Here is a 26329-nt window from a genome sequence, read left to right as displayed (position 1 = left end):
AAGAACTGGATAATATTGAACATTAGTTGGAGGGGTGGGTGGGAGGGCTGGGGTGATGGGGGCGATGTGTGTTAATGGTGACTATGGGTGATTCCTGATTCCTTTTTGTCATTTCTTTATGTGAGCATGCGGGCTAATGTTTGGGGTTTGGTGGGAGGATGGGATCGTTGTTATTGATATGGGGATTGACATATTTGTTACTGATTATTGTTGGTGTGTGTAAATTTGGGAGAAATTTGAAAAAGGAGAATAAAAAATATTTTAAAAGAAACGAAAATAGAAGAAAATACATAGTAGGGCAACACAAGGTACACAATGTAACTATGTAAGCACCAATATCGGATGAAGCATACAGGGGTGTAGTGTTAATGAGGTCAGTCCATAAGAGGGTTGTTTAGGAGTTTGGTAACAGCGGGAAAGAAGCTGTTTTTAAGTCCGTTTGTGCGTGTTCTCAGACTTCTGTATCTCCTGCCCGATGGAAGAAGTTGGATGAGTAAGCCGGGTGGGAAGGGTCTTTGATTATGCTGCCCGCTTTCCCCAGGCAACGGGAGGTGTAGATGGAGTCAATGGATGGGAGGGAGGTTCGTGTGATGGACTGGGCTGTGTTCACGACTCTCTGAAGCTTCTTGCGGTCCTGGGCCGAGCAGTTGCCATACCAGGCTGTGATGCAGCCAGATAGGATGCTTTCTATGGTGCATCTGTAAAAGTTGGTAAGAGTTAATGTGGACACGTGGAATTTCCTTAGTTTCCTGAGAAAGTATATGCGCTGTTGTGTTTTCTTGGTGGTAGCGTCGACGTGGGTGAACCAGGACAGATTTTTGGTGATGCGTACCCCTAGAAATTTGAAACTGTTACCCAGCTCCACCTCGACCCTGTTGATGCTGACAGGGGTGTGTACAGTACTTTACTTCCTGAAGTCAATGACCAGCTCTTTAGTTTTGCTGGCATTGAGGGAGAGAGTGTTGTCGCTGCACCACTCCACTAGGTTCTCTATCTCCCTCCTGTATTCTGGCTCGTCGTCATTCAAAATCCTGCCCACTATGGTTTATTTTCCATAAGAACATAAGAACTAGGAGCAGGAGTAGGCCATCGGGCCCTTCGAGCCTGCTCCGCCATTCAATGAGATCTTGGCTGATCTTTTGTGGACTCAGCTCCACTTTCTGGCCCGAACACCATAACCCTTAATCCCTGAATTCTTCAAAAAACTATCTATCTTTATCTTAAAAACATTTAATGAAGGAGCCTCTACTGCTTCACTGGGCAAGGAATTCCATAGATTCACAACCCTTTGGGTGAAGAAGTTCCTCCTAAACTCAGTCCTAAATCTACTTCCCCTTATTTTGAGCCTATGCCCCCTAGTTCTGCTTTCACCCGCCAGTGGAAACAACCTGCCTGCATCTATCCTATCTATTCCCTTCATAATTTTATATGTTTCTATGAGGACCCCCCCTCTTCCTTCTAAATTCCAACGAGTACAGTCCCAGTCTACTCAACCTTTCCTCGTAATCCAACCCCTTCAGCTCTGGGATTAATCTAGTGAATTTCCTCTGCACACCCTCCAGTGCCAGTACATCCTTTCTCAAGTAAGGAGACCAAAACTGAACACCATACTCCAGGTGTGTATAAGAACCTTATACAATTGCAGCATAACCTCCCTAGTCTTAAACTCTATCCCTCTAGCAATGAAGGACAAAATTCCATTCGCCTTCTTAATCACCTGTTGCACCTGTAAACCAACTTTTTGCGACTCATGCACTAGCACACCCAGGTCTCTCTGCACAGCAGCATGTTTTAATATTCTATCATTTAAATAATAATCCCTTTTGCTGTTATTCCTACCAAAATGGATAACCTCACATTTGTCAACATTGTATTCCATCTGCCAGACACTAGCCCATTCACTTAGCCTATCCAAATCCCTCTGCAGACTTCCAGTATCCTCTGCATTTTTTGCTTTACCACTCATCTTAGTGTCGTCTGCAAACTTGGATGTGTCCCTTGCCCTTGGTCCCCAACTCCAAATCATCTCTGTAAATTGTGAACAACTGTGGGCCCAACATTGATCCCTGAGGGACACCACTAGCTAGATTGCCAACCTGAATTTGACCTTGGGTGACTGTGTGGAGTTTGCACGTTCTCCCAGTGTCTGCGTGGGTTTTCTCCGGTTGTTCCAGTTTCCTCCCAGAGTCAAAAGATATGTGGTGTAGGTGGATGGCCATGTTAAATTGTCCATTCGTGCCAAAACATTAGGTGGGGCTACGGGGATAGGGCAGGGCGTGTGCCTAGTAGGGTACTCTTTTTGGAGGGTCAGTGCAGACCCATGGGCAAATGGCCTCCTTCTGCACTGTAGGGATTCTACGATTCTTTTATCATTCTATGAATGAGATTCTGCTAAGGGAGCCTCAGCAGCTCAGAACTAAGTGAAAACACAGAAACACAGAGGGCGGTAGTGACAGGTCATAAGATTGGGACCACTTAGGAAACAACAAAGGGCAATTAAAATTAATAAAAATAGAATGAAATATAAAAATAGACAGTAAAAACTTTCACAAGTATATGAAAGGGAAATTTCTTTACTCAGAGAGTGGTTAGGGTGTGGAATGGACTGCCTGCTGTGATAGTAGAGTCAGACACTTTAGGAACTTTCAAGCGGTTATTGGATAGGCACATGGAGCACACCAGAATGACAGGGAGTGGGATAGCTTGATCTTGGTTTCGGACAATGCTCGGCACAACATCGAGGGCCGAAGGGCCTGTTCTGTGCTGTACTATTCTATGTTAAGTAGTAAAATGAGTGTTGATCCCTTAGAGGATGAGGCTGGGGAAACAAGGAACCAGCAGAGAATTTGAACAAGTAATTTTTATTGCCTTCACAGTAGAACACAAAACGCATCCCAAGAATAGTGGAAAATCAAAAGGGAAACTGGAGATAGAAACTTAAACAATCACGAGACTAAGTATTGAGAAAACTAATGGGACCAAAGCCAGTTAAGTCCCGTGGACCAGTATCCTTGGACTTTAAATTAAAGGAAGAAGCTGCAGAGATAGAGGATGTATTGGTTGTAATCTTCCAACGTGTCTTAAGATTATGAAAAAGTCTCAGTGGATTGGAAAACCATAACTGCAACGTCTCTGTTCAAAGGAAGGAGACAGAAAGCAGAAAACCATAGGCCTGTTCGCTAACATCTATCATTGGGAAAATGCTAGAATCAATATTAAGGAGGTACTGTAGGAGGGTACTTAGAAAATCATAATAAGGCAGTGTCAAATATCGTAAAATGGAAATACTTTGTCAATTTATTAGAATTATACGAGGATGGTTCCTGAGCGGAGTGGCCGCATGACCCGGCGTTGGATATTTTTCTCGGCGTTTTCTGGGGTTTTCCCCCGCTTTCCTCCTGATCTTTTTCGGCCTCAGGGACGGGTGCTAAACAAAACCCGTTTAAAAGCGGTGAGTGTCGGGCAGCCGGAGCGGAGGCGGCGAGCCCGGAGTGCGTGGCAGTTGGAGCGGCGGGGGCAGAGTCTATCACAAGGCAGTCGAGGCGGCAGGCCCGAATCCAGGAGCAAGGCAGCCGAAACAGTGGCAGAGAGTGAGGCAGCTGGAGCAGCAGAACTAAAGGCAAAGTGTGGAGCAGCAGGACTGAAGGCAAAGTGTGGAGCAGTGAGACTGAGGTCAGTGCTTGAAGCAGCCGAAGCAGCGGGCACGGCCCAGAACACGAGGCAGCTGAAGGCAGCATGTAGAGGAGTCGTCACACGCTGGGTGGCTCCTGCTTGAGGCGTATATGTTTTTCTTTCTTTTGGGGAATTTTTTATGCCCGGTCCTGGGGGTTGTTCATGAAGGACTAAGAACCAGCAAAGAGGCGAAAGATGTCCAAAGTTCAGATTAAGACAGCAGCAAGGAGGGGAGAGAATGAGAGTTCACCATCGAGCATGAGGACCAGCCCGGGGGCTGATGAGAGGGCGGAGGTTGGGCCGCTGGGTTGTGCCGCACTGCTTACAGCAGAGAAGATGGCTTAGGTGGTGTTTCTAAAGCTCGAAAAGCAGTTTGCAAAGCATATGGAGGTGATGAGAAAGGAGATGCAGTGGCACTGAAGGGGTTGGTAGAGGAGGAAATTGTCCCGGTGAAGGAAGCTGTTGCAAAGGCATCGGCTGAGGCGAGGGATGAGACTGAGAAGATGAAGGGAGTGGAGGAGGCCATGTCGAAGAATAGTGATGGATCTCGATGGGAGATGAGGCACGGATTGAGGGTGGTTGAAGCCATGACAAACAAAGAAAAAAGAACAGCACAGGAACAGGCCCTTCGGCCCTCCAAGCCTGTGCCAGAGATGATACCAACCTTTGGCAAAACCCTCAGAACTTCCTTGTGCCGTATCCCTCTATACCCATCCTATCCATGTGCATGTCAAGATGCCTTTTGAACGCCGTTAATGTATCTGCTTCCACAACCTCCACTGGCAAAGCATTCCAGGCACTCACCACCATCTGCGTAAAAAACCTGCCTCGCACATCTCCTCTAAGCTTTGCCCCACAGACCTTAAACCTATGTCCCTTGGTGGCTGACCCCTCCACCCTGGGAAAGAATGCCTGCCCATCCACTCTGTCCATGCCCCTCAATCTTATAGACCTCTATCAGGTCACCCCATAACCTTTGTCTAATGAAAACAGTCCGAGTCTATTCGGCCTCTCCGTATAGCTAACACCCTCCAGACCAGGCAACGTTGGCCTTCCTTTGTCTTGGCTCCTGCTGGCGCCGAGGAGTCTGGCTTGGCCTTATTCACCTTAAGTGTATCAATTGTGCCTGGGAATCGCTCATTACTAAACAGATGGCTGCTGGTTTCAGTGCTGTCTGGTTTTTTGCAAGTTCCAATACACAGGATTTCTGCAACAAAGAACAAAGAAATGTACAGCACAGGAACAGGCCCTTCGGCCCTCCAAGCCCGTGCCAACCATGCTGCCCGACAAAACTACAATCTTCGCCACTTCCTGGGTCCGTATCCCTCTATTCCCATCCTATTCATGTATTTGTCAAGATGTCCCTTAAATGTCACTATCGTCCCTGCTTCCACCAACTCCTCCGGTAACGAGTTCCAGGCACCCACTATCCTCTGCGCAGAAAACTCGCCTCGTACATCTACTCTAAACCTTGCCCCTCTCACCTTAAACCTATGCCCCCTAGTAATTGACCCCTCTACCCCGGGGAAAAGCCTCTGACTATCCACTCTGTCTATGCCCCTCATAATTTTGTAGACCTCGATCAGATCGCCCCTCAACCTCCTTTGTTCCAGTGAGAACAAACCGAGTTTATTCAACCGCTCCTCATTGCTAATGCCCTCCATACCAGGCAACATTCTGGTAAATCTCTTCTGCACCCTCTCTAAAGCCTCCACATCCTTCTGGTAGTGTGGCGACCAGAATTGAACACTATACTCCAAGTGTGGCCTAACTAAGGTTCTATACAGCTGCAACATGACTTGCCAATTCTTATACTCAATGCCCCGGCCAATGAAGGCAAGCATGCCATATGCCTTCTTGACTACCTTCTCCACCTGTGTTGCCCCTTTCAGTGACCTGTGGACCTGTACTCCTAGATCGCTCTGACTTTCAATACTCTTGAGGGTTCTACCATTCACTGTATATTCCCTACCTGCATTAGACCTTCCAAAATGCATTACCTCACATTTGTCCGGATTAAACTCCATCTGCCATCTCTCTGCCCAAGTCTCCAAACAATCTAAATCCTGCTGTATCGTCTGACAGTCCTCATCGCTATCCGCAATTCCACCAACCTTTGTGTCGTCTGCAAACTTACTAATCAGACCAGTTACATTTCCCTGTGGAACACCACTGGTCACAGCCCTCCAATTAGAAAAGCATCCTTCCATTGCTACTCTCTGCCTTCTATGACCTAGCCAGTTCTGTATCCACCTTGCCAGCTCACCCCTGATCCCGTGTGACTTCACCTTTTGTACGAGTCTACCATGAGGGACCTTGTCAAAGGCCTTACTTAAGACCATATAGACAACATCCACTGCCCTACCTGCATCAATCATCTTCGTGACCTCCTCGAAAAACTCTATCAAGTTAGTGAGACACGACCTCACCTTCACAAAACCATGCTGCCTCTCACTAATACGTCCATTTGCTTCCAAATGGGAGTAGATCCTGTCTCGAAGAATTCTCTCCAGTAATTTCCCTACCACTGAAGTAAGGCTCACCGGCCTGTAGTTCCCTGGATTATCCTTGCTACCCTTCTTTCACAGAATAACAACATTGGCTATTCTCCAGTCCTCCGGGACATCCCCTGAAGACAGTGAGGATCCAAAGATTTCTGTCAAGGCCTCAGCAATTTCCTCTCCAGCCTCCTTCAGTATTCTGCGGTAGATCCCATCAGGCCCTGGGGACTTATCTATCTTGATATTTTTTAAGACACCCAACACCTCGTCTTTTTGGATCTCAATGTGACCCAGGCTATCTACACACCCTTCTCCAGACTCAACATCTACCAATTTCTTCTCTTTGGTGAATACTGATGCAAAGTATTCATTTAGTACCTCGCCCATTTCCTCTGGCTCCACACATAGATTCCCTTGCCTATCCTTCAGTGGGCCAACCCTTTCCCTGGCTACCCACTTGCTTTTTATGTATGTGTAAAAAGCCTTGGGATTTTCCTTAACCCTATTTGCCAATGACTTTTCGTGACCCCTTCTAGCCCTCCTGACTCCTTGCTTAAGTTCCTTCCTACTTTCCTTATATTCCAAGCAGGCTTCGTCTGTTCCCAGCCTTTTAGCCCTGACAAATGCCTCCTTTTTCTTTTTGACGAGGCCTACAATATCTCTCGTTATCCAAGGTTGCCGAAAATTGCCGTATTTATCTTTCTTCCTCACAGGAACATGCCGGTCCTGAATTCCTTTCAACTGCCACTTGAAAGCCTCCCACATGTCAGATGTTGATTTGCCCTCAAACATCCGCCCCAAATCTATGTTCTTCAGTTCCCGCCTAATATTGTTATAATTAGCCTTCCCCCAATTTAGCACATTCATCCTAGGACCACTCTTATCCTTGTCCACCAGTACTTGCTAATTTTTGCCTGTGTTGGCTGACTTTCCCTTTAGTCTTTGCGGTTCTCCATTTTAAGTCGGGAAGTGGCCAACCCAGGTGGCTACACCCCGTCCAATGAAGGCAAGCATTCCGTATGCTTTCTTGACTACCTTGTCCACTTGTGTTGCCACCTTCAAAGATCTGCGGTCCTGCACGCCCAGATCTCTCTGACTTTCTATATTCCTAAGAGTTTTATCATTTACGGTATATTCCCACTCTATGTTAGACCTACATTCCCTCACATTTGTCCGGATTAAACTCCATTTGCCATTTCTCTGCCCAAGCGTCCAATTTATCTATGTCCTGCTGCATCTTCTGACAATCCTCAACACTATTTGCCACTCCACCAACCTTGGTGTCACCCGCGAACCTAATAATCAGACCGGCTACATTTTCCTCCAAATCTTTTATGTACACCACAACCAACAGAGGCCCAAGCACAGATCCCTGTGGAACATCACTAGTCACAACCTTACATTCAGAAAAAGACCCTTCTACTACTACCCTTTGCCTTCTGTGACTGAGCCTGTTCTGATCCATCTTACCATCTCACCTATGATCCCATGTGACTTCACCTTTTGTACCAGTCTGCCATGAGGCACCTTGTCAAAGGTTTTACTGTAGTCCATGTAAACAACATCCACCCCTCATAAATCATCTTTGTTACCTCCTCAAAAAACTCGATCAAGTTAGTGAGGCACGACCTCCCCTTCACAAAACCACGGGTATAAATGGGTATAAATCCTGTCCCTGAGAATTCTCTCCAATAATTCCCTACTACCGACGTGAGGCTCTCCGGCCTATAGTTTCCATTATTATCCCTGTTACCTTTCTTAAACAGTGCTACCACATTAGCTATTCTCCAGTCCACTGGGATCTCACCTGTAGCCAATGAGGATACAAAGATGTCAGTCAAGGCCCCAGCAATTTCCTCCCTTGCTTCCCTCAGTATTCTTGGATATATCCCATCTGGCCCAGGAGACTTATCTACCTTAATATCTTTTAAAAGATCTAATACCTCAAACTTTTTTGGGGCTGCGAACAAAGCTGGAGGATATTAAGAACCGCTCGAGACGACAGAATTTAAGGATTGTGGGCCTGCCCATGGGGGTGGAGGACCCGAGGCCGACAGAGTACTTTGCCAAGAAGTTGGCAGAACCGATTGGGGAGGGGGAAGACCCCTCTCGGTATGAATTGGACCTAGCTCAACGGTCGCTGAAGCCCAAGCCAAAATTAAACGAGCTGCCAAGGGCAGTGATGATCTGTTTTCACAGATATCACACGATGGAGAAGGTATTGAACTGGGCAAAGAAGGAGCGGGAGGTGCAATGGGCTGGTGTCAAGGTTTGTATCTATCAGGACTTGACGGTGGAACTGGCAAAGCGGCAAGCCACTTTCGGCTGAGCGAAGGCGGCATTGTACGACAGTGGAGTGCGGTTTGGAGTGGTGTATCCAGCAAAGCTAAGGGTGACCTGCAGCTCCAGAGACTTTTATTTTGAGACGGGGGAGGCGGAGGCGGCATTTATGGAGGCAGAAGGTTTGGCACAGAAGAGTGGGAGAATGTATACATGTAACTTTGAATAATGTTCCTACTTCATACTGTTAGAGGTTAAAAGTTTTTTGTTGTTGTTCTTTGTAGCTTTGAATAATATTCTTACTTCATGCTGTCATAAAGATTAAAGATTTTTGTTGCTGTTCTTTGCAGCGACAGTTTTTTGTGAAAAGTATATATTGGATTTTTTTTTTTCACGAGAGAGCATGAGAATCGCTCATTGTCACAAGTAGGCTTCAAATGAAGTTACTGTGAAAAGCCCCTAGTCGCCACATTCCGGCGCCTGTTCGGGGAGGCTGATATGGGAATTGAACCGTGATGCTGGCCTGCCTTGGTCTGCTTTCAAAGCCAGCGATTTAGCCCTGTGCTAAACAGCCCCAGACTGGGTGGGAGTGGAGGAAAGACCTGAAGCAGGGGCCCCCGGACTAGCTACCTTAATTTGGCCCGTGAATGGAGGTGTTGTGCTACGGACATCGGAGCCTGGTGAGCAGGTTTCAATGGGCCTAGGAGGTGAGAAAAGGGAAGGGAGGGGATCGACACTGAGTGGGGTTTCTTCGAGAGGGAGTGGAGCGGGGGATTCTGGGGGGGGGGTGGGGATGGGGTTTGATATCAACAATGGATACGGGCGGGTCAGGCTCAGTGGGTAGTGCCCAAAATTCTGATGATGGTGGATAAGTGGGGTGGGGGGGGGGGGGGGGGGCGGGGGGGAAAGAGACCCCCTGTTAGAACAGTTACTTGGAACGTGAGGGGGTTGGGAGCCCCAGTGAAGAGGTCGAAGGTGCTTGTGCATTTGAAAAGTTTGAAAGCAGATGTGGCGATGCTGCAGGAGACTCACTTGAGGGTGAAGGATCAGCGAAGGGTTAGAAAGGGCTGTGTTACACAGGTTTTTCATTCGGGTTTTGATAGTCGGGCGTGGGGTGTTGCGGTTCTAGTGAATAAAAGAGTGAGGTTCCAAATGGAGAATGTTGTGGCAGATCAGGAAGGTAGGTACTTAATAGTAACAGGAAGGGAAGTTGGTGAGCATGTATGGTTCCAACTGGGATGATGCAGGGTTTGTAAAGAAGGTGTAAGGGGCCATCCCCGACTTGGATTCACATGAATTGATAGTGGGTAGAGATTGGAATATGGTTCAGGAGGCAAAATTTGACAGGTCACAACCACCATCGCTTACCCAGTCAGGGGGAGTGAAGGCATTGGCTGGGCTAATGGTGGAAATGGGAGGAGTGGATCTTTGGAGGTTCTTGCACCCGGGGAATGGAGTATTCTTTCTTCTCTTCAGTTCATAAGGCCTATTCGCGGATAGATTTTTTTATGATGGGGTAAGTCACTGTTGGTCGGGACCGGGGGGGAGCGAGATTCTCCGACCCCCCGCTGGGTCGGAGAATCGCCGGGGGCTGGCGTGAATCCCGCCCCCGGCGGTTGCCGAATTCTCCGGCACCGGATATTCGGCGGGGGCGGGAATCACGCTGAACCAGTTGGCGGCCCCCCCCGGCCATTCTCCGGCCCGGATGGACCGAAGTCCCGCTGCTAGAATGCCTGTCCCGCCGGCGTGGATTAAACCACCTCTCTTACCGGCGGGACAAGGCGGCGCGGGCGGGCTCCAGGGTCCTGGGGGGAGGGGTGCGGGGCGATCTGGCCCCGGGGGTTGCCCCCACGGTGGCCTGGCCCGCGATCGGGGCCCACCGATCCGCGGGCGGGCCTGTGCCGTGGGGGCACTCTTTTCCTTCCGCCTTCACCACGGTCTCCACCATGGCGGAGGCGGAAGAGACTCCCTCCACTGCGCATGCGCGGGGGTGCCGTGAGCGGCCGCTGACACTCCCGCGCATGCGCCACCCTGGCAATGTCATTTCTGCGCCAGCTGGCGGGGCACCAAAGGCCTTTCCCGCCAGCTGGCGGGGCGGAAATCAGTCCGGCGCGGGCCTAGCCCCTCAAGGTTAGGGCTCGGCCGATCAAGATGCGGAGGATTCCGCACCTTTGGAGCGGCGCGATGCCGGACTGATTTGCGCCGTTTTTGGCGCCGGTCGGCGGACATCGTGCTGATTACGGAGAATTTCGCCCAAGGGTCGGAATATTTGGCAATTCCGATATCGGACCATGCGCCACACTGGTTGATATGGTGTTGGAGAAGGGAATAGTGCAGAGGCGGGGTGGAGATTGGATGTGCGGCTCTTGGGGGACTCTTGTGATAAGATTGGAAAAGTGATTGAGGAATATGTGCAGTTTAATTGTACGGGTGAGGTCTCGCAGGCAGTGGTATGAGAAGCTTTGAAGGCAGTGGTGAGGGGGAGGTGATTGGAAAAGAGGAAGGAGTTGAAGGCGAGTTTTGACCGGCTGTCCATAAGGAAGGTGGTGCGTCAATTGAGGGAGGCAAGGGGAGCGGTCTACCAGTATGGAGAGAAGGCTGCATGCTGGCAGGTGAAGTTTGAGTTGAGGGGAAGGATGGAAGGGTTCTACAATTTATGGCCATTGTTTATTATGCACTTTCAAGAATTGGGTGACATCGGAAATTAGGAGGGGGGGGGGGGGGGGGGGGGGGGGGGTTGGGACAGTGTATGTTGTTGGTGACTATGTGTGGGTGGATTCCTTTTGTTTGATGTTAGTATTTAAAATGTTGAGGGTTGTTTGGGGGTTGATGGGAGGAAGGAATTGTTGGCCAGTGGATTGACATTGTATTTGTTACCGTTGATTGTTTGTTGTTGGGTGTAAATTTGGATGAAAATGTGAAAAAGGAGAAGAATAAAAATATTTAAAAAAAAAAAAGATTTTTGTTTTTTTAATTTTAGAGTACCCAACTCATTTTTTTCCAATTAAGGGGCAATTTAGCATGGCCAATTCACCTAGCTTGCACATCGTTGGGTTATGGGGGTGAAACCCACGCAAACATGGGGAGAATGTGCAAACTCCAAACGGACAGCGACCCAGAGCCGGGATCGAACCTGGGACCTCGGCAGCGTGAGGCAGCAGTGCTAACCCCTGCACCACCGTGCTGCCAAAACAAAAAAAGAATTATACAAGGACGTGAGGATGTAGCAAGTCTAGGGCAAATAAAGAGGAACCGGGCGATTTGGATTTTCAAAAGGCATTCAGTAAAGTACCACATAAAAGGTTATGACATAAAGTCAGTGCTCATGATGTTGCTAACCACTGTGCCACCGTGCCGGCCTATATGCATAGGAAAGTCTTGCTACAACTGCACAGGGCATTGGTAAAACCATGGGCGGGATTCTCTGTTTCTGAGACTAAGTGGCCCTTCGGCCCTCGATGTTGTGCCGAGCATTGTCCGAAACCAAGATCAAGCTATCCCACTCCCTGTCATTCTGGTGTGCTCATGTGCCTATCCAATAACCGCTTGAAAGTTCCTAAACTATCACAGCAGGCAGTCCATTCCTAACCACTCTGAGTAAAGAACCTACCTCGGACAACCCTCCTATATCTCCCACCTTGAATCTTATAGTTATGCCCCCTTGTAACAGCTACATCCACCCGAGGAAATAGTCTCTGAACGTCCGCTCTATCTATCCCCCTCATTAACTTTTAAACCTCTATTAAGTAGCCTCTCATCCTCCTCCGCTCCAAAGAGAAAAGCCCTAGCTCCCTCAACCTTTCCTCATGAGACCTATCCTGCAAACCAGGCAGCATCCTGGTAAATCTCCTTTGCACCCTTTCCAATGCTTCCACATCCTTCCTATAATGAGGTGACCAGAACTGCACACAATACTCCAAATGTGGTCTCACCAGGGTCATGTATAGTTGCAGCATAACCCCGCAGCTCTTAAATTCAAGCCCCCTGTTAATAAATGCTAACACACTATAAGCCTTCTTTACGGCTCAATCCACTTGAGTCGCAACCTTCAGGGATCTGTGGACATGAACCCCAAGATCTCTCTGTTCCTCCACATTCCTCAGAACCCTGCCGTTGACCCTGGAATCCGCATTCAATTTTTTTCTACCAAAATGAATCACCTCGCACTTATCAGGGTTAAACTCCATCTGCCATTTTTCAGCCCAACTGTGCACCCTATCAATGTCTCTTTGCAGCCTACAACAGCCCTCCACCTCATCTACTACTCCACCAATCTTGGTGTCATCAGCAAATTTACTGACCCAGCTTTCAGCCCCCTCCTCCAAGTCATTGATAAAAATCACAAATAGCAGAGGACACAGCACTGATCCCTGTGGTACACCGCTGGTAACTGGTCTCCAGTCTGAAAATTTTCCATCCACCGCCACCCTCTGTCTTCTATGTGATAGCCAGTTACTTATCCAATTGGCCAAATTTCCCTCTATCCCACACCTCCTTACTTTCTTCATGAGCCGACCATGGGGAACCTTATCAAACGCCTTACTAAAATCCATGTATACGACATCAACTGCTCTATCTTCATCTACACACTTAGTTACCTCCTCAAAGAATTCAATCAAATTTGTGAGGCAAGACCTACGCTTCACGAATCCGTGTTGATTATCCCGGATTAAGCTGCATCTTTCCAAATGGTCATAAATCCTATCCTTCAGGACCCTTTCCATTATCTTACCGACCACCGAAGTAAGACTAACTGGCCTATAATTACCAGGGTCATTCCTATTCCCTTTCTTGAACAGAGGAACAACATTTGCCACTCTCCAGTCCTCTGGCACTATCCCCGTGGACAGCGAAGACCCAAAGATCAAAGCCAAAGGCTCTGCAATCTCATCCCTTGCCTCCCAAAGAATATTTGGATACATCCCATCTGGCCCAGGGGACTTGTCGACCCTCAGGTTTTTCCAAAGTGTTGATAGCAACGTAGAATCAGTGGACTTTTACGACAGAAAAATCGGCGCCCCACCTGCACCAATTCCACTACCGTTAAGGGGCTAGCACTGGCGCCACGTGGAACACAATCGATTCCAATGAGAAATGGTGCCGGATTTGCCAGTTTCGCGATTGACACCCAAAGGCTGACAAGCTGCAGCCGCATATAAACAATTCTCCCCCCACATACAACATCCCAGCCAACAAGGTGGCAGCGAGGGGAGCCGTCCCGTGGTTCACAGATGGCAAGCTTGAGACCCAGCTGGACGTGGTGGAGGAGTGGCGGATGACCCCGGGAAGGAGGCTGCCAGCTGCCGCCGTTCCTGGGTGGCAGAGGCCGTGAGCGCCACCAGCAACACCACCCAGACGGGCCAGCAGTGCTGGAAGAAACTGCACAACCTCCTCAGGGCGGCCAAGGCGAGTAGGCAGCAGTGTGCTCCTGGCCCTAACCCCGTCTCGCACACGCGTAGCCACCCCCACCCACCAGAGGATGGCCGAACCCTACCCTGCACCACATGCCGGTACCCATACTAGCTGCCATGGTCGGGTGACCCCGACCCACCACTTGGCTACATGCGTCGGATTGTCTAACACTGTTGTTTTATCTGTCCCATCCCCCGCCCCGGCACAACTGCCGGGAGCGGGAGAAGACAGGATAGGAACCACCGGACCTGCAGCCCCTCACCGTGACAGAGCAAAGGGCCCTGGTCGTGGCTGGTGGCCAGGAGGAAAGGGGGGGTCGCCGAGGTGGAGCTCTGCCACAGATGAGGAAGTGAGACCCCGCCAAGTTGCAGTTCCCTCACACCACCCTCACTCCCACAACATCCTCACTTCCACGCCACTGTCACACCAACACCAGCCCCACACCACCATCATGCATTTTGTCTTGAGGGTTGTTTGGGGTTTGGTGGGAGGAAGGAATTGTTGGCCAGTGGATTGACATTGTATTTATTACTGTTGATTGTTGCTGGGTGTAAATTTGGATGAAAATGGAGAATAATAAAAATATTTTCAAAAAAAAGAATACGAGGATGTAGCAAGTCTAGGGCAGATAAAGAGGAATCAGGTGATGTAATGTTTTTGGATTTTCAAATGGCATTCAGTAAGGTGCCACATAAAAGGTTATGACACAAGGTCAGTTCTCATGATGTTGTGGATGCCATATTAGAATGGATAGAGGGTTGACAAACAAACAGGAAACAGGGAGTCAGAATCTGTAAGTTATTTTCAGGTTGGCAAATTGTAACTAGAAATGCTCTACAATGATCAGTGCAAGGACCTCAACTATTTACAATCTATATTAATGACTTGGATGCAGGGACAGACTGTATTGTATTGCTGACAATTCAAAGATAGAAAGGAAAGCAAGTTGTGAGGAGGATACAAAAAGTTTGCAAAGGGATATAGAGGAGTTGAGTGGATGGGCAAAAATTTGCCAGGAAGAATAGAAAAAAAATAGAAAATTATTTAAATGGAGAGCAGAATGCTGTGGTACAGAGGGATCTGGATAGCCTTGTACATGAATTACAAGCTAGCATGCAAATACAGCAAGTAAGTAGGAAGGGAAATGAAATGTTAGCCTCTGTTGCAAGGGGGATGAAATATATAGTAATAGTAATCCCTACAGTGCAGAAGGCGGCCATTCGGAAAATCGAGTCTGCACCTGCCAAGGAAAGAGCACCCTACCTAAGCCCAAGTCCCCACCTACCCCCGTAACCCAGTAACCCCACCTAACCTTTTGGATACTAAGGGACAATTTAGGATGGCCCGTCCACCTAACCTGCACATTTTTGGACTCGGGGAGGAAACTGGAGCACCTGAAGGAAACCCACGCAGACATAGACAATCACCCAAGGCGGGAAATGAACCCGGGTCCCTGGAACTGTGAGGCAACAGTGCTAACTACTGTGCCACCGTGAGTCCAACCGCATGCAGCACAGGAGGTAGTGCCGACCATGTGTGCCACCCACGCCAACACTACACGGGAGGCGACCGCGGTGGAGGCATTGGGGATGACGCTTTTGGCTATGGATCAGCATGTCCAAGGCCTGGGGCATTTTACGCAGGAGCTGACCGAGGACCAGGGCAGGGTTATCACCTCGCAGGCGAACATGTCCCAGCCACCTGGAAATTGCAGCGGCGCTCCTGAGCGTGGCCCAGTCATAGCAGGCCCTGGCTAGGGATGTGGGTGGCATTGCTCAGGCGCAGACACAGTGGGACGTGGCCCAGTCCCAGAAGGAGATGGCGCAGTCACTGGCTGATGTGGCACAAAACCAGAAGGTGGTGGCACAGTCGCAGCGTGATGTGGGGCATTCCCAGATGTAGATGGCCAACTCCCTGTGCTCCATGGCCGCAAGCATGCTGACCCTGGTCGAGATCAGAGCGGGCCTCCAGGACTGGCAGCGCCATGTATCGGGGGAGCCTCAGGGGATAGCCCCACTCGCTCCTCCACCCCATGGAGTAGCCCGGGGGCCATCGGGCAACCCAAGGGAGGAGGAGGTGATGGGGCCTGTGCTGGTAACTTTCGCAGGGGAGGTTCCGGAACACCGCAGCACCTTGGACTCCTCCTCTCCTCCCCCCGGGGGCGCATCTGGTGGGCAGCGGGCAGAACAAGGCGGCACCATGTCACCTAGGGCACTCGAGCAGCAGTCTGGCCCATCCGGGGCCAGTTACCCCAGGAGACGCCCGCCAACTGGGACCCATGTCACAGGGCGGGAATCACAGCATGCCGCACCCACTCCTGCTGTACCGTCTGGGGATCCACCTAGACGCAGCATTAGGGCCCGTAAGGCCAGAAAAGTAGACATGGGTGTAGGGCACAGTTTAGTTACAGGGGCTAGGGTACAAACCTGTATATATTTGTTCACAATAAACACATGTTACCACTGTTACAACCTGCCTCGGTGCTCTGCTCGGCGTGATGTGTGAGAGGGGGGGTGGAGGAATGGGTGGACCCTGTGGGTGGCCTGTGCTCCTCCCCTCCTCCCCCTGACTGTCCCCACCACCTGCAAAAATTCTTATCTACAAAGAGTAATCTACGAGTTGAATACAATTCTAGATAGAGAAATGAAGACCAAGTCCTTAAGAATTATTTAAGAAACAGATGCAAAATATACCATGGGACGGGGTTGTGTTGGATCTCTCAAGTTGGAGGATTTAAGGTGAAGCAAACGGTCTTCCAAATCAGCCAGCATCTTCCGATCCTTCCCATATCGCACTATTTGTCTATCCTACAATGAATGCCTTTCTCCTTCCTGGGGGGGCACAGTAGCACAGTGGTTAGCACACCTGCTTCACAGCTCCAGGGTGCCAGGTTTGATTCCCTGCTTGGGTCACTGTCTGTGCGGAGTCTGCATGTTCTCCCCGTGTCTGCGTGGGTTTCCTCCGGGTGCTCCGGTTTCCTCCCACAGTCCTAAGATGTGCAGGTTAGGTGGATTGGCCATGTGCTAGAAATTGACTTGTCTAGTCAGCTATAACCATGAGAGTAAAGGGAGATGATAGAGGTAAAATGGTTCAATGAGAACTCAGTAAGAATAATTAACTATAATCATATTAAGCATTACGTGAGTGCAACAATAGCTGGGAATCCACTAATCCATATCATAGACTTTTAATTTCTTTCTTTCTGCAAGTTGCTTGAGGCTACAAGGTCAGTGATGTCAACTAGCTAAACGGCCCTATTGTATGGTAAGAACTGGTGCTGCTGTCCAAGAATGAGTCGTCCCGTTTCTATGGTAACAGCCAGTTTAGGGTGACGATGCCTTAATGAAAACTGTTTCTCTAATTAATGTTAGATGCAGATGTGGATAATTCTGAAAATTGGCAAGCGGTGGAATGGGACATTTGCACCAATATATTTCAATACATATATCTCTTAAATTGATGGACAGACATTTTGGCCGAATTGAGTAAATTATAAATTAGTAAAAACCAATCAGAAGTAAAAAGAAGGCTGGACCTAAGATAATAATCTTCTTACAAATCACTTACCGGGATGGAAAATCTCATCCCAGGATCACCTCATCTATATTTCTGAAACCTATTTCCTTTGCTGCTTGCTTTTGCTAATCGCCATCTTCCTTTTGGTGAAATTACTTCGTTTTTTTATCCTCTGTATTATGATTTGAAGAATTACTACGATCTGTAATTGAATGAAAATTCAACTACTGTATTCGCTAAATCTGGGCTAGTTAGAAACTCTCTTAATTCCAAATAGACACAGAGATCCCTCACCATGCTAAATTGCCCTTAGGTTAGGTGGGGTTACTGGGTTATGGGGTTTGGGTGGAGTTGAGGAATTAAATGCGGTGCTCTTTCCAAGAGCCAGTGCAGATTTGATGGGCCGAGTGACCTCCTTTTGCACTGTAAATACTATGAAAAAAAAAATCACTACATAATTTGCACTAATGTAAAAGTCATCATTTGTAACTCGGTCTGCAGATCACAAGAATCTGTGTTTACTGGATTTTTTAAAACTCTGGATTCTGGTTTTGTAATATGACAATAACACAAAGTTGAAGTGGCAAAGCATTCCCTTCTTAATAACACTGCAGGTGGACCTACACCACGAGGACTGTAATGGTCCAGAAAGGCAGCTCACCACCACCATCTGAAGGGCAGTTAGGATGGGCAATAAATGCTAACCTAGCTCATGACACCCATAGCCTGTGAAATATGAGAAACAGCATCCTGGGCTTTATAAATAGGCATGATGTGGAGATGCCGGCGTTGGACTGGGGTGAGCACAGTACGAAGTCTTACAACACCAGGTTAAAATCCAACAGGTTTGTTTCGATGTCACTAGCTTTCGGAGCGCTGCTCCTTCCTCAGGTGAATGAAGAGGTATGTTCCAGAAACATATATATAGACAAATTCAAAGATGCCAAACAATGCTTGGAATGCGACCATTAGCAGGTGATTAAATCGTTACAGATCCAGAGATGGGGTAACCCCAGGTTAAAGAGGTGTGAACTGTATCAAGCCAGGGCAGTTGGTAGGATTTTGCAGGCCAGATGGTGGGGTATAAATAGGAGCATAGAGTACGAAAGCATGGAAGGTAAGTTAAACCTGTATAAAACATTGTTCTGGCTTCAACTGGAGAATTGTGTTCAGTTCTGGGCATCGCACTTTAGGAAGGATGTGAAGAGAGGATGCAGCAAATTGACATGAATTTGTAGGGATGAAGAACTTTAATTATACAGGATGGTTCAGTCCGTTTTCCTTGGTGAAAAGAAGATTAAAGGCAATTTGATAGAGCTATCCAAAATCATGAGTGGTGTGGACAGTGTTGATGTTCTATCATGGACAATAAGGGAATAGTGTGGCTTTAGAGTGGTTTCACAGGTCGGCGCAACATCGAGGGCCGAAGGGCCTGTACTGCGCTGTAATGTTCTAAGGAGATCCTGTTCCCACTGGAGGAGGGATCGAAAATGAGGGGGCTCAGATTTAGGGCAATTGGCAAAATAAAGATGGCGATAGCAGGAAATGCGCTGCTTGAGAGTGGTGGAGGCAGGTTCAAGAGTGTATTCGGTCATTATCTGAAAAGAAAAATATGCAGGGTGGGCAGAATATGTGGGGAAGCAGCAATAGGCAAAGCGGTGCTTCAGAGATCCAGCGCAAACACAACAGGCTAAATAGCTTACTTCTGTGCTGAAGCCATTCTATGATCCACAAAAGTGCATGACTTACCCATTAAGAATTATTTTGCATTTTAACCGTCTAACTTCAGCATTAATGAGCTTCTTCTTGTGCTGAATGACAGCGAGAAGCAAACACTTCATTTACTCATGGTTTAAAGGTTGGTAAATCTGCACAGGAGCTGGGGACTGGGATTTCATGCAAATCCACAGGGCGCCAATGTCAGTCTATACAAGCAACATTTGGGAAAGTACTGATGATTCCAAACTTTGAGCATGATCTAGAAACATACATCGAAACATAGAAAATAGGAGCAGGAGGCCATTCAGCCCTTTGAGCCTGCTCTGCCATTTGTCATGATCATGGCTGATTGTCCAACTCAAGAACCCTTGATCCCATTCGCCTCAAGTGCCATATCTAGCCTCCTCTTGAATGTATTCAATGTCTTAGCCTCAACTACTTCCTGTGATAATGAATTCCACAGGTTCACCCATCTTTGTGTGAAGAAATGTCTCCGCCACTCTGTCCTAAATGGTCTACTCCAAATCCTCAGACTGTGACCCCTGGTTCTTGACACACCCACCCACCATCGGGAACATCCTCCCTGCATCCACCCTATCTAGTCCTGTTAGGATTTTATAAGTCTCTATGAGATATCCCTTATTCGTCTGAACTCCAGTGAAAACAATCCTAACCTGGTCAATAGCTCCTCATACGTCAGTTCCGCCATCCCCGGAATCAGCCTGGTAAACCTTTGCTGCACACCCTCAAGAACAAGAACATCCTTCCTCAGAAAAGGAGACCAAAACTGCACACAATATTCTAGGTGTGGCCTCACCAAGGCTGAATTATATAGAATTTACAGTGCAGAAGGAGGCCATTCGGCCCATCGAGTCTACACCGGCTCTTGGAAAGAGCACCCTACCCAAGTCCACACCTCCACCCTATCCCCATAATCCCACCCAGCACTAAGGGCAATTTTGGACACTAAGGGCAATTTAGCTTGGCCAATCCACCTAACCTGCACATCTTTGGACTGTGGGAGGAAACCGTAGCACCCGGGGAAACCCACGCAGACACGGGGAGAACGTGCAGACTCCGCACAGACAGTGACCCAGCGGGGAATCGAACCTGGGACCCTGGAGCTGTGAAGCAATTGTGCTAACCACCATGCTATCATGCTGCCCCTAACAACCCCTGCCCCTGTTGCTCTGCAACAACATGTCCCTGCTCCTGTACTCAAAACCTCTCGTAATGAAAGCCAACATATCATTTGTCTTCTTTACCGCCTACTGCACAAGGACACCCAGGTCCCACTGCACACTCCCCTCTCCCAAATTACAGCCATTCAGGTAGTAATCTGCATTCTTGTTTTCGCTTCCAAAGTGAATAACCTCACATTTATTCAAATTATACTGCATCTGTCATTGATTTGCCCACACAGCCAACCTGTCCAAGTCATGCTATAAACCCATCATAAAGCAAAAGTTACCTGTGGTGCAATTATACCCAGCAGAAGGCCAGCCATGACTGCATAGTGTCCCAAGAACCAATTCAACACCGCATCTGTGCATCCACCGACATAGATGGTATAAAGGAGATCAAAACGCTGTGGATAAAATGTGAAATGTGGTTCACTTCCTCTTCATACTTGATGGTGCAGGCAGAATAAACAATACATTTTGGTACAGACGTATGAATGCATATCAGAACATTCTCCACCATTGAGACAAGTGTCAAGAAAAAGTGAACTTTTTATGTGAAAGCCAAAATCACCCAGAACCAGTCCAGGATTTGGAATCAGTAACCTCCGATATGCAGGACACTTAACCAATCTGTATATCGGAAATATTATTGATCAGCAGCTCAAACACCTGCACAAATCAAGTGTGGGCTGTTGCTCAGATAAATTTGTTTTCAGTGCCCCTATGTCTACAACATGTTCAATATTGTTTGCTTTGGGTCTCATCATTTTTAGACTTGAAATAACACTCATTCAATAGAATTAGAAAGAAATTCACAGTATTTTGATGGTGCTACCAAGGATGGCATTTATTACCCATCCCTTGTTGCCTTTGAGATTGCATTTGTGGGTATTCTCTTGAATCACTCTAGTTCATGTCGTGAAGGTGGTTCCACAGTGCCTTCAATAACTACAAACCTTGGTGCCAGATACGACTCCTGTCACGGGAAAATTTTCTGCTGAATCCTCAATGACTTTTGACAAATAGTTTTGGGGAAATTAAGGGGATTGAAGGCGGACAAATCTCTGGGCCTAATAGCTTAATCCCCGAGTACTTAAGGAAGTGGCCCTAGAAATTGTAGATCCTTTGGTGGTTATTTTCCAAAATTCTTGCTCTGGAATGGTTCCTACCGATTGGAGGGTAATGTAACCCCGCTATTCAAAAAGGGAGGTAGAGAGAAAACTGGGAACTATAGACCAGTGAGCCTAGCGTCGGTAATAGGGAAGTTGGAGTCCATTATCAAGGATTTCATAGCACAGCATTTGGAAAACAATGGTGTAATCAGACAAAGTCAGCATGAATTTACAAAAGGAAAATCATGCTTGACAAATCTACGAGAATTCTTTGAAGATATAACTAGTAGAGGTGACCAGGGAGAACCGGTGGATGTGGTTTAGTTAGAATTTTAGAAGGCTTTCGATAAGGTCTCACATAGCAGATTAATATGTAAAGTTAAAGCGCATGGGATTACGGGTAGTGCCGAGAGATGGATAAAAAGCTGGTTAGCAGACTGGAAGAAAAAGGTTTGAATAAATGGGTCTTTTTCTGATTTGCAGACAGTGACTCGTGGGGTACCACAGGGATCTGTGTTTGGACCCCAACGTTTCACATTATATATTAATGATTTGGAGGAGGGAACTAAATGTATGATCTCAACATCTGTAGATGATACAAAGTTGGGTTGGAGGGTATGCGGTGAGGAGGATGCAGAGATGCTTCAGTGGGATTTGGACAGGCTGACTGAGTGGATACATGTATGGCAGATGCAATATAATGTGGATAAATGTGAGGCAGCAAAAATAGGAGAGCAGATTATTATTTGAATCAGTGTAAATTGAGAGAGATGGGTACTCAGCGAGGCCTTGACGTCCTCGTGCATTAAAGCCCGCAGGTACAGCAGGCAGTAAAGAAGGCAAATGGTATGTTGGCCTTCACAGCGAGAGGATTTTGAGTATAGGAAAAGGGATGTTTTACTGCAATTAAATAGGGCATTGGCGAGGCCACACCTGGAGTAGTGTGTGCAGCTTTGGTGTTCTTATCTGAGGAAGGATGGTCTTGCTATGGAGGGAGTGTAGCGAAGGTTTGTTTACCAGGCTGATTCCTGGGACTGTCATATGAGGGGAGACTAAATCGGTTAGGGTTATATTAATTGGAGTTTAGAAGAGTGAGAGGGGATCTCATAGAAACCTACAAAATTCTAACAGGATTAGACAGGGTAGATTCAGAAAGAATGTTCCGGATGGTGGGGGGAGTCCAGAATTAGGGGTCATAGATAAGAGCAAAACCTTTTAGGACTGAGGTGAGGAGAAATTTCTTCACCCAGAGAGTGGTGAAACTGGAATTTGCTACCACAGAAAGAAGTTTTGGGCAAAACATTGTGTAATTTCAAGATGGAATTGGATACAGCTCTTGGGGCTAAAGGGATCAAGGGGCATGGGGGGTGGGGGGGAGTTCAGGGTATTGAACTTGTCGATCAGCCATGATCATAATGAATGGTGGAGCAGGCTCGAAGGGCCGAATGGCCTCCTCCTGCTTCAATTTTCTATGTCACCAAGCTACCATGCAATAGTGGAAGCTCAGAAAGTGAAGGCTGTGTGTTTGCTTAACTTTTGTTTAAAAATAGCAGGCTTCGAGTGGCGAATGGCCTCCTCCTGCTTCTATTTAATCTCACTTTTGGTCAGTTGCTGACTTGACCTTAAGGGGAATCATTTCAGAAAAACTCTGAAATTCCGCTCTTTTCTTCAGGCTATAAAGAGGTCTGGAGCCAAGTGATTTTTGGGGTTAGGTGGACCCAACTGAGTATCACGTGTGACAAGTGGCTGGTTTGAGGGGTAGCCAGAAACAACATTCTTAGAAGATGTAGGGAAAAGGATGAACTACCTGTAACAGAGGGGAAAATAAAATACAACATGTTAAAAATACTTACATCTTGATTAAGAGTTTTATATCCACACATCGTATTGGCAACATCTGTCTGAAATGAGAAGAAACTCAACTTATTAACTTTGATGAAGAGCAAACGGTTTCTATCAGTTGCCAAAGCTTGTCTTGAAATTCTTCTTAAGCTTTATTTAAACATACCTTTATATAGAACTGAAGCACAACAGAACATGAGCAGTGATGAAGAGAAAATGACTTTTGGTCCTCATTAATGTCTGATAAAACTAGCATCACAAATGATAACCGTACAATTTCAGAGGCTTGCCACTATTTCAGTGCTGTTCCACTGATAATACTCAGCACATAGCCAGGTACAGATGGCAATCTCTGCACCTCGAATGTCATCCAGAAGTCTCCTTCACCATATAACATAGAACGATACAGCGCAGTACAGGCCCTTCGGCCCACGATGTTGCACCGAAACAAAAGCCATCTAACCTACACTATGCCATTATCATCCATATGCTATACCAATAAACTTTTAAATGCCCTCAATGTTGGCGAGTTCACTACTGTAGCCGGTAGGGCATTCCACGGCCTCTCCACTCTTTGCGTAAAGAACCTACCTCTGACCTCTGTCCTATATCTATTACCCCTCAGTTTAAAGTTATGTCCCCTCGTGCCAGCCATTTCCATCCGCGGGAGAAGGCTCTCACTGTCCACTCTATCTAACCCCCTGATCATTTTGTATGCCTCTATTAAGTCTCCTCTTAACCTTCTTCTCTCCAACGAAAACAACCTCAAGTCCATCAGCCTTTCCTCATAAGATTTTCCCTCCATACCAGGCAACATCCTGGTAAATCTCCTCTGCACCCGCTCCAAAGCCTCCACGTCCTTCCTATAATGCGGTGACCAGAACTGTACGCAATACTCCAAATGCGGCCGTACCAGAGTTTTGTACAGCTGCAACATGACCTCATGACTCCGGAACTCAATCCCTCTACCAATAAAGGCCAACACTCCATAGGCCTTCTTCACAACCCTATCAACCTGGGTGGCAACTTTCAGGGATCTATGTACATGGACACCTAGATCCCTCTGCTCATCCACACTTCCAAGAATTTTACCATTAGCCAAATATTCCGCATTCCTGTTATTCCTTCCAAAGTGAATCACCTCACACTTCTCTACATTAAACTCCATTTGCCACCTCTCAGCCCAGCTCTGCAGCTTATCTATGTCCCTCTGTAACCTGCTACATCCTTCCTCACTGTCGACAACACCACCGACTTTAGTGTCATCTGCAAATTTACTCACCCACCCTTCTGCGCCTTCCTCTAGGTCATTGATAAAAATGACAAACAGCAACGGCCCCAGAACAGATCCTTGTTGTACGCCACTTGTAACTGAACTCCATTCTGAACATTTCCCATCAACCGCCGCCCTCTGTCTTCTTTCAGCTAGCCAATTTCTGATCCATATCTCTAAATCACCCTCAATCCCCAGCCTCCGTATTTTCTGCAGTAGCCTACCGTGGGGAACCTTATCAAACGCTTTACTGAAATCCATATACACCACATCAACTGCTCTACCCTCGTCTACCTGTTCAGTTACCTTCTCAAAGAACTCGATAAGGTTTGTGAGGCATGACCTACCCTTTACAAAGCCATGCTGACTATCCCTGATCATATTATTCCTATCTAGATGATTATAAATCTTGTCTCTTATAATCCCCTCCAAGACTTTACCCACTACAGACGTGAGGCTCACCGGTCTAGTTGCCGGGGTTGTGTCTGCTCCCCTTTTTGAACAACGGGACCACATTTGCTATCCTCCAGTCCTCTGGCACTATTCCTGTAGCCAATGATGACATAAAAATCAAAGCCAAAGGTCCAGCAATCTCTTCCCTGGCCTCCCAGAGAATCCTAGGGTAAATCCTATCAGGCCCCGGGGACCTATCTATTTTCAGCCTGTCCAGAATTGCCAACACCTCTTCCCTACGTACCTCAATGCCATCTATTCTAATAGCCTGGGTCTCAGCATTCTCCTCCACAACATTATCTTTTTCCTGAGTGAATACTGACGAAAAATATTCATTTAGTATCTCGCCTATCTCTTCAGACTCCACACACAACTTCCCATCCCTGTCCTTGACTGGTCCTACTCTTAACCTAGTCATTCTTTTATTCCTGACATACCTATAGAAAGCTTTTGGGTTTTCCTTGATCCTACCTGCCAAATACTTCTCATGTCCCCTCCTTGCTCGTCTTAGCTCTCTCTTTAGATCCTTCCTCGCTACCTTGTAACTATCCATCGCCTCAACTGAAACTTCACACCTCATCTTCACATAGGCCTCCTTCTTCCTCTTAACAAGAGATTCCACTTCTTTGGTAAACCACGGTTCCCTCGCTCTAAGCATTCCTCCCTGCCTGACCGGTACGTACTTATCAAGATCACGCAGTAGCTGATCCTTGAACAAGCTCCACTTATCCAGTGTGCCCAACACTTGCAGTCTACTTCGCCAACCTATCCCCCCCCCCCAAGTCACGTCTAATGGCATCACAATTGCCCTTCCCCCAGCTATAACTCTTGCCCTACGGTGTACCATCAAATCCAGAAGGATGGAAAATTTGGACTCATCAGTTCAACTGGGATTTCCCTTTTCATTCTATTTCCTGGACCACCCCTTCTCCGCCACTATGGTAAATTACGGCAGTCTTCATTACTTTTGTGCTGTTCCACCTCATTTATTGCTGCTTCCTGGGAAAGTCATAGGAAAGTTGATAATAGGCACTAGGGAACAGTGGTGTGGGTCTTGCGATTTCTCTGTCCCTTCTAGGATAGGGGACTCTGAAATGCCTCCTCTTCCTCCTGCCTGACCCCAAAATCCCACCTGTTGAAGATGAGAAGACTCAGCTCAGACCCACAGTGAGCCTGTTCTAATCTTTGGAATACATCAGCCATCTTATCTGATGCCGCTGCACCATTAATATTTGGCTGCCTTTGAGAATTGGAAATTGCAGAGTGGGAACGAACAATGCACATGAATAAACTTGGTTGAAGGGCAGAACACACACATACTCTCAATCTACTGAACTCAACCAATACTCTCAAACATCATGGGAC

The 26329-nt window shown here is 47.4% G+C and overlaps 1 protein-coding gene across 2 annotated transcripts in view; it reads right to left on the bottom strand.

The window, feature by feature from the left end:
• The window catches only part of tspan15 (tetraspanin 15), a 240636-nt gene that overhangs the window by 54723 nt on the left and 159584 nt on the right, over positions 1-26329 (bottom strand). For both annotated transcript variants that reach the window (XM_072478768.1, XM_072478769.1), the window contains 2 exons: positions 23250-23297; positions 20572-20688 (listed from right to left, as the gene is read on the bottom strand). In XM_072478768.1, the coding sequence (XP_072334869.1) occupies positions 20572-20688; positions 23250-23297 (165 nt within the window). The remainder of the gene's footprint in view (positions 1-20571; positions 20689-23249; positions 23298-26329) is intronic.

The sequence above is a fragment of the Scyliorhinus torazame genome, chromosome 16 (genome assembly GCF_047496885.1).
Source record: "Scyliorhinus torazame isolate Kashiwa2021f chromosome 16, sScyTor2.1, whole genome shotgun sequence".
Classification (NCBI taxonomy): Eukaryota; Metazoa; Chordata; class Chondrichthyes; order Carcharhiniformes; family Scyliorhinidae; genus Scyliorhinus; species Scyliorhinus torazame.
The sequence above is the reverse complement of the archived record's forward strand: the minus strand, read 5'-3'. Positions and strand labels throughout refer to the sequence as shown.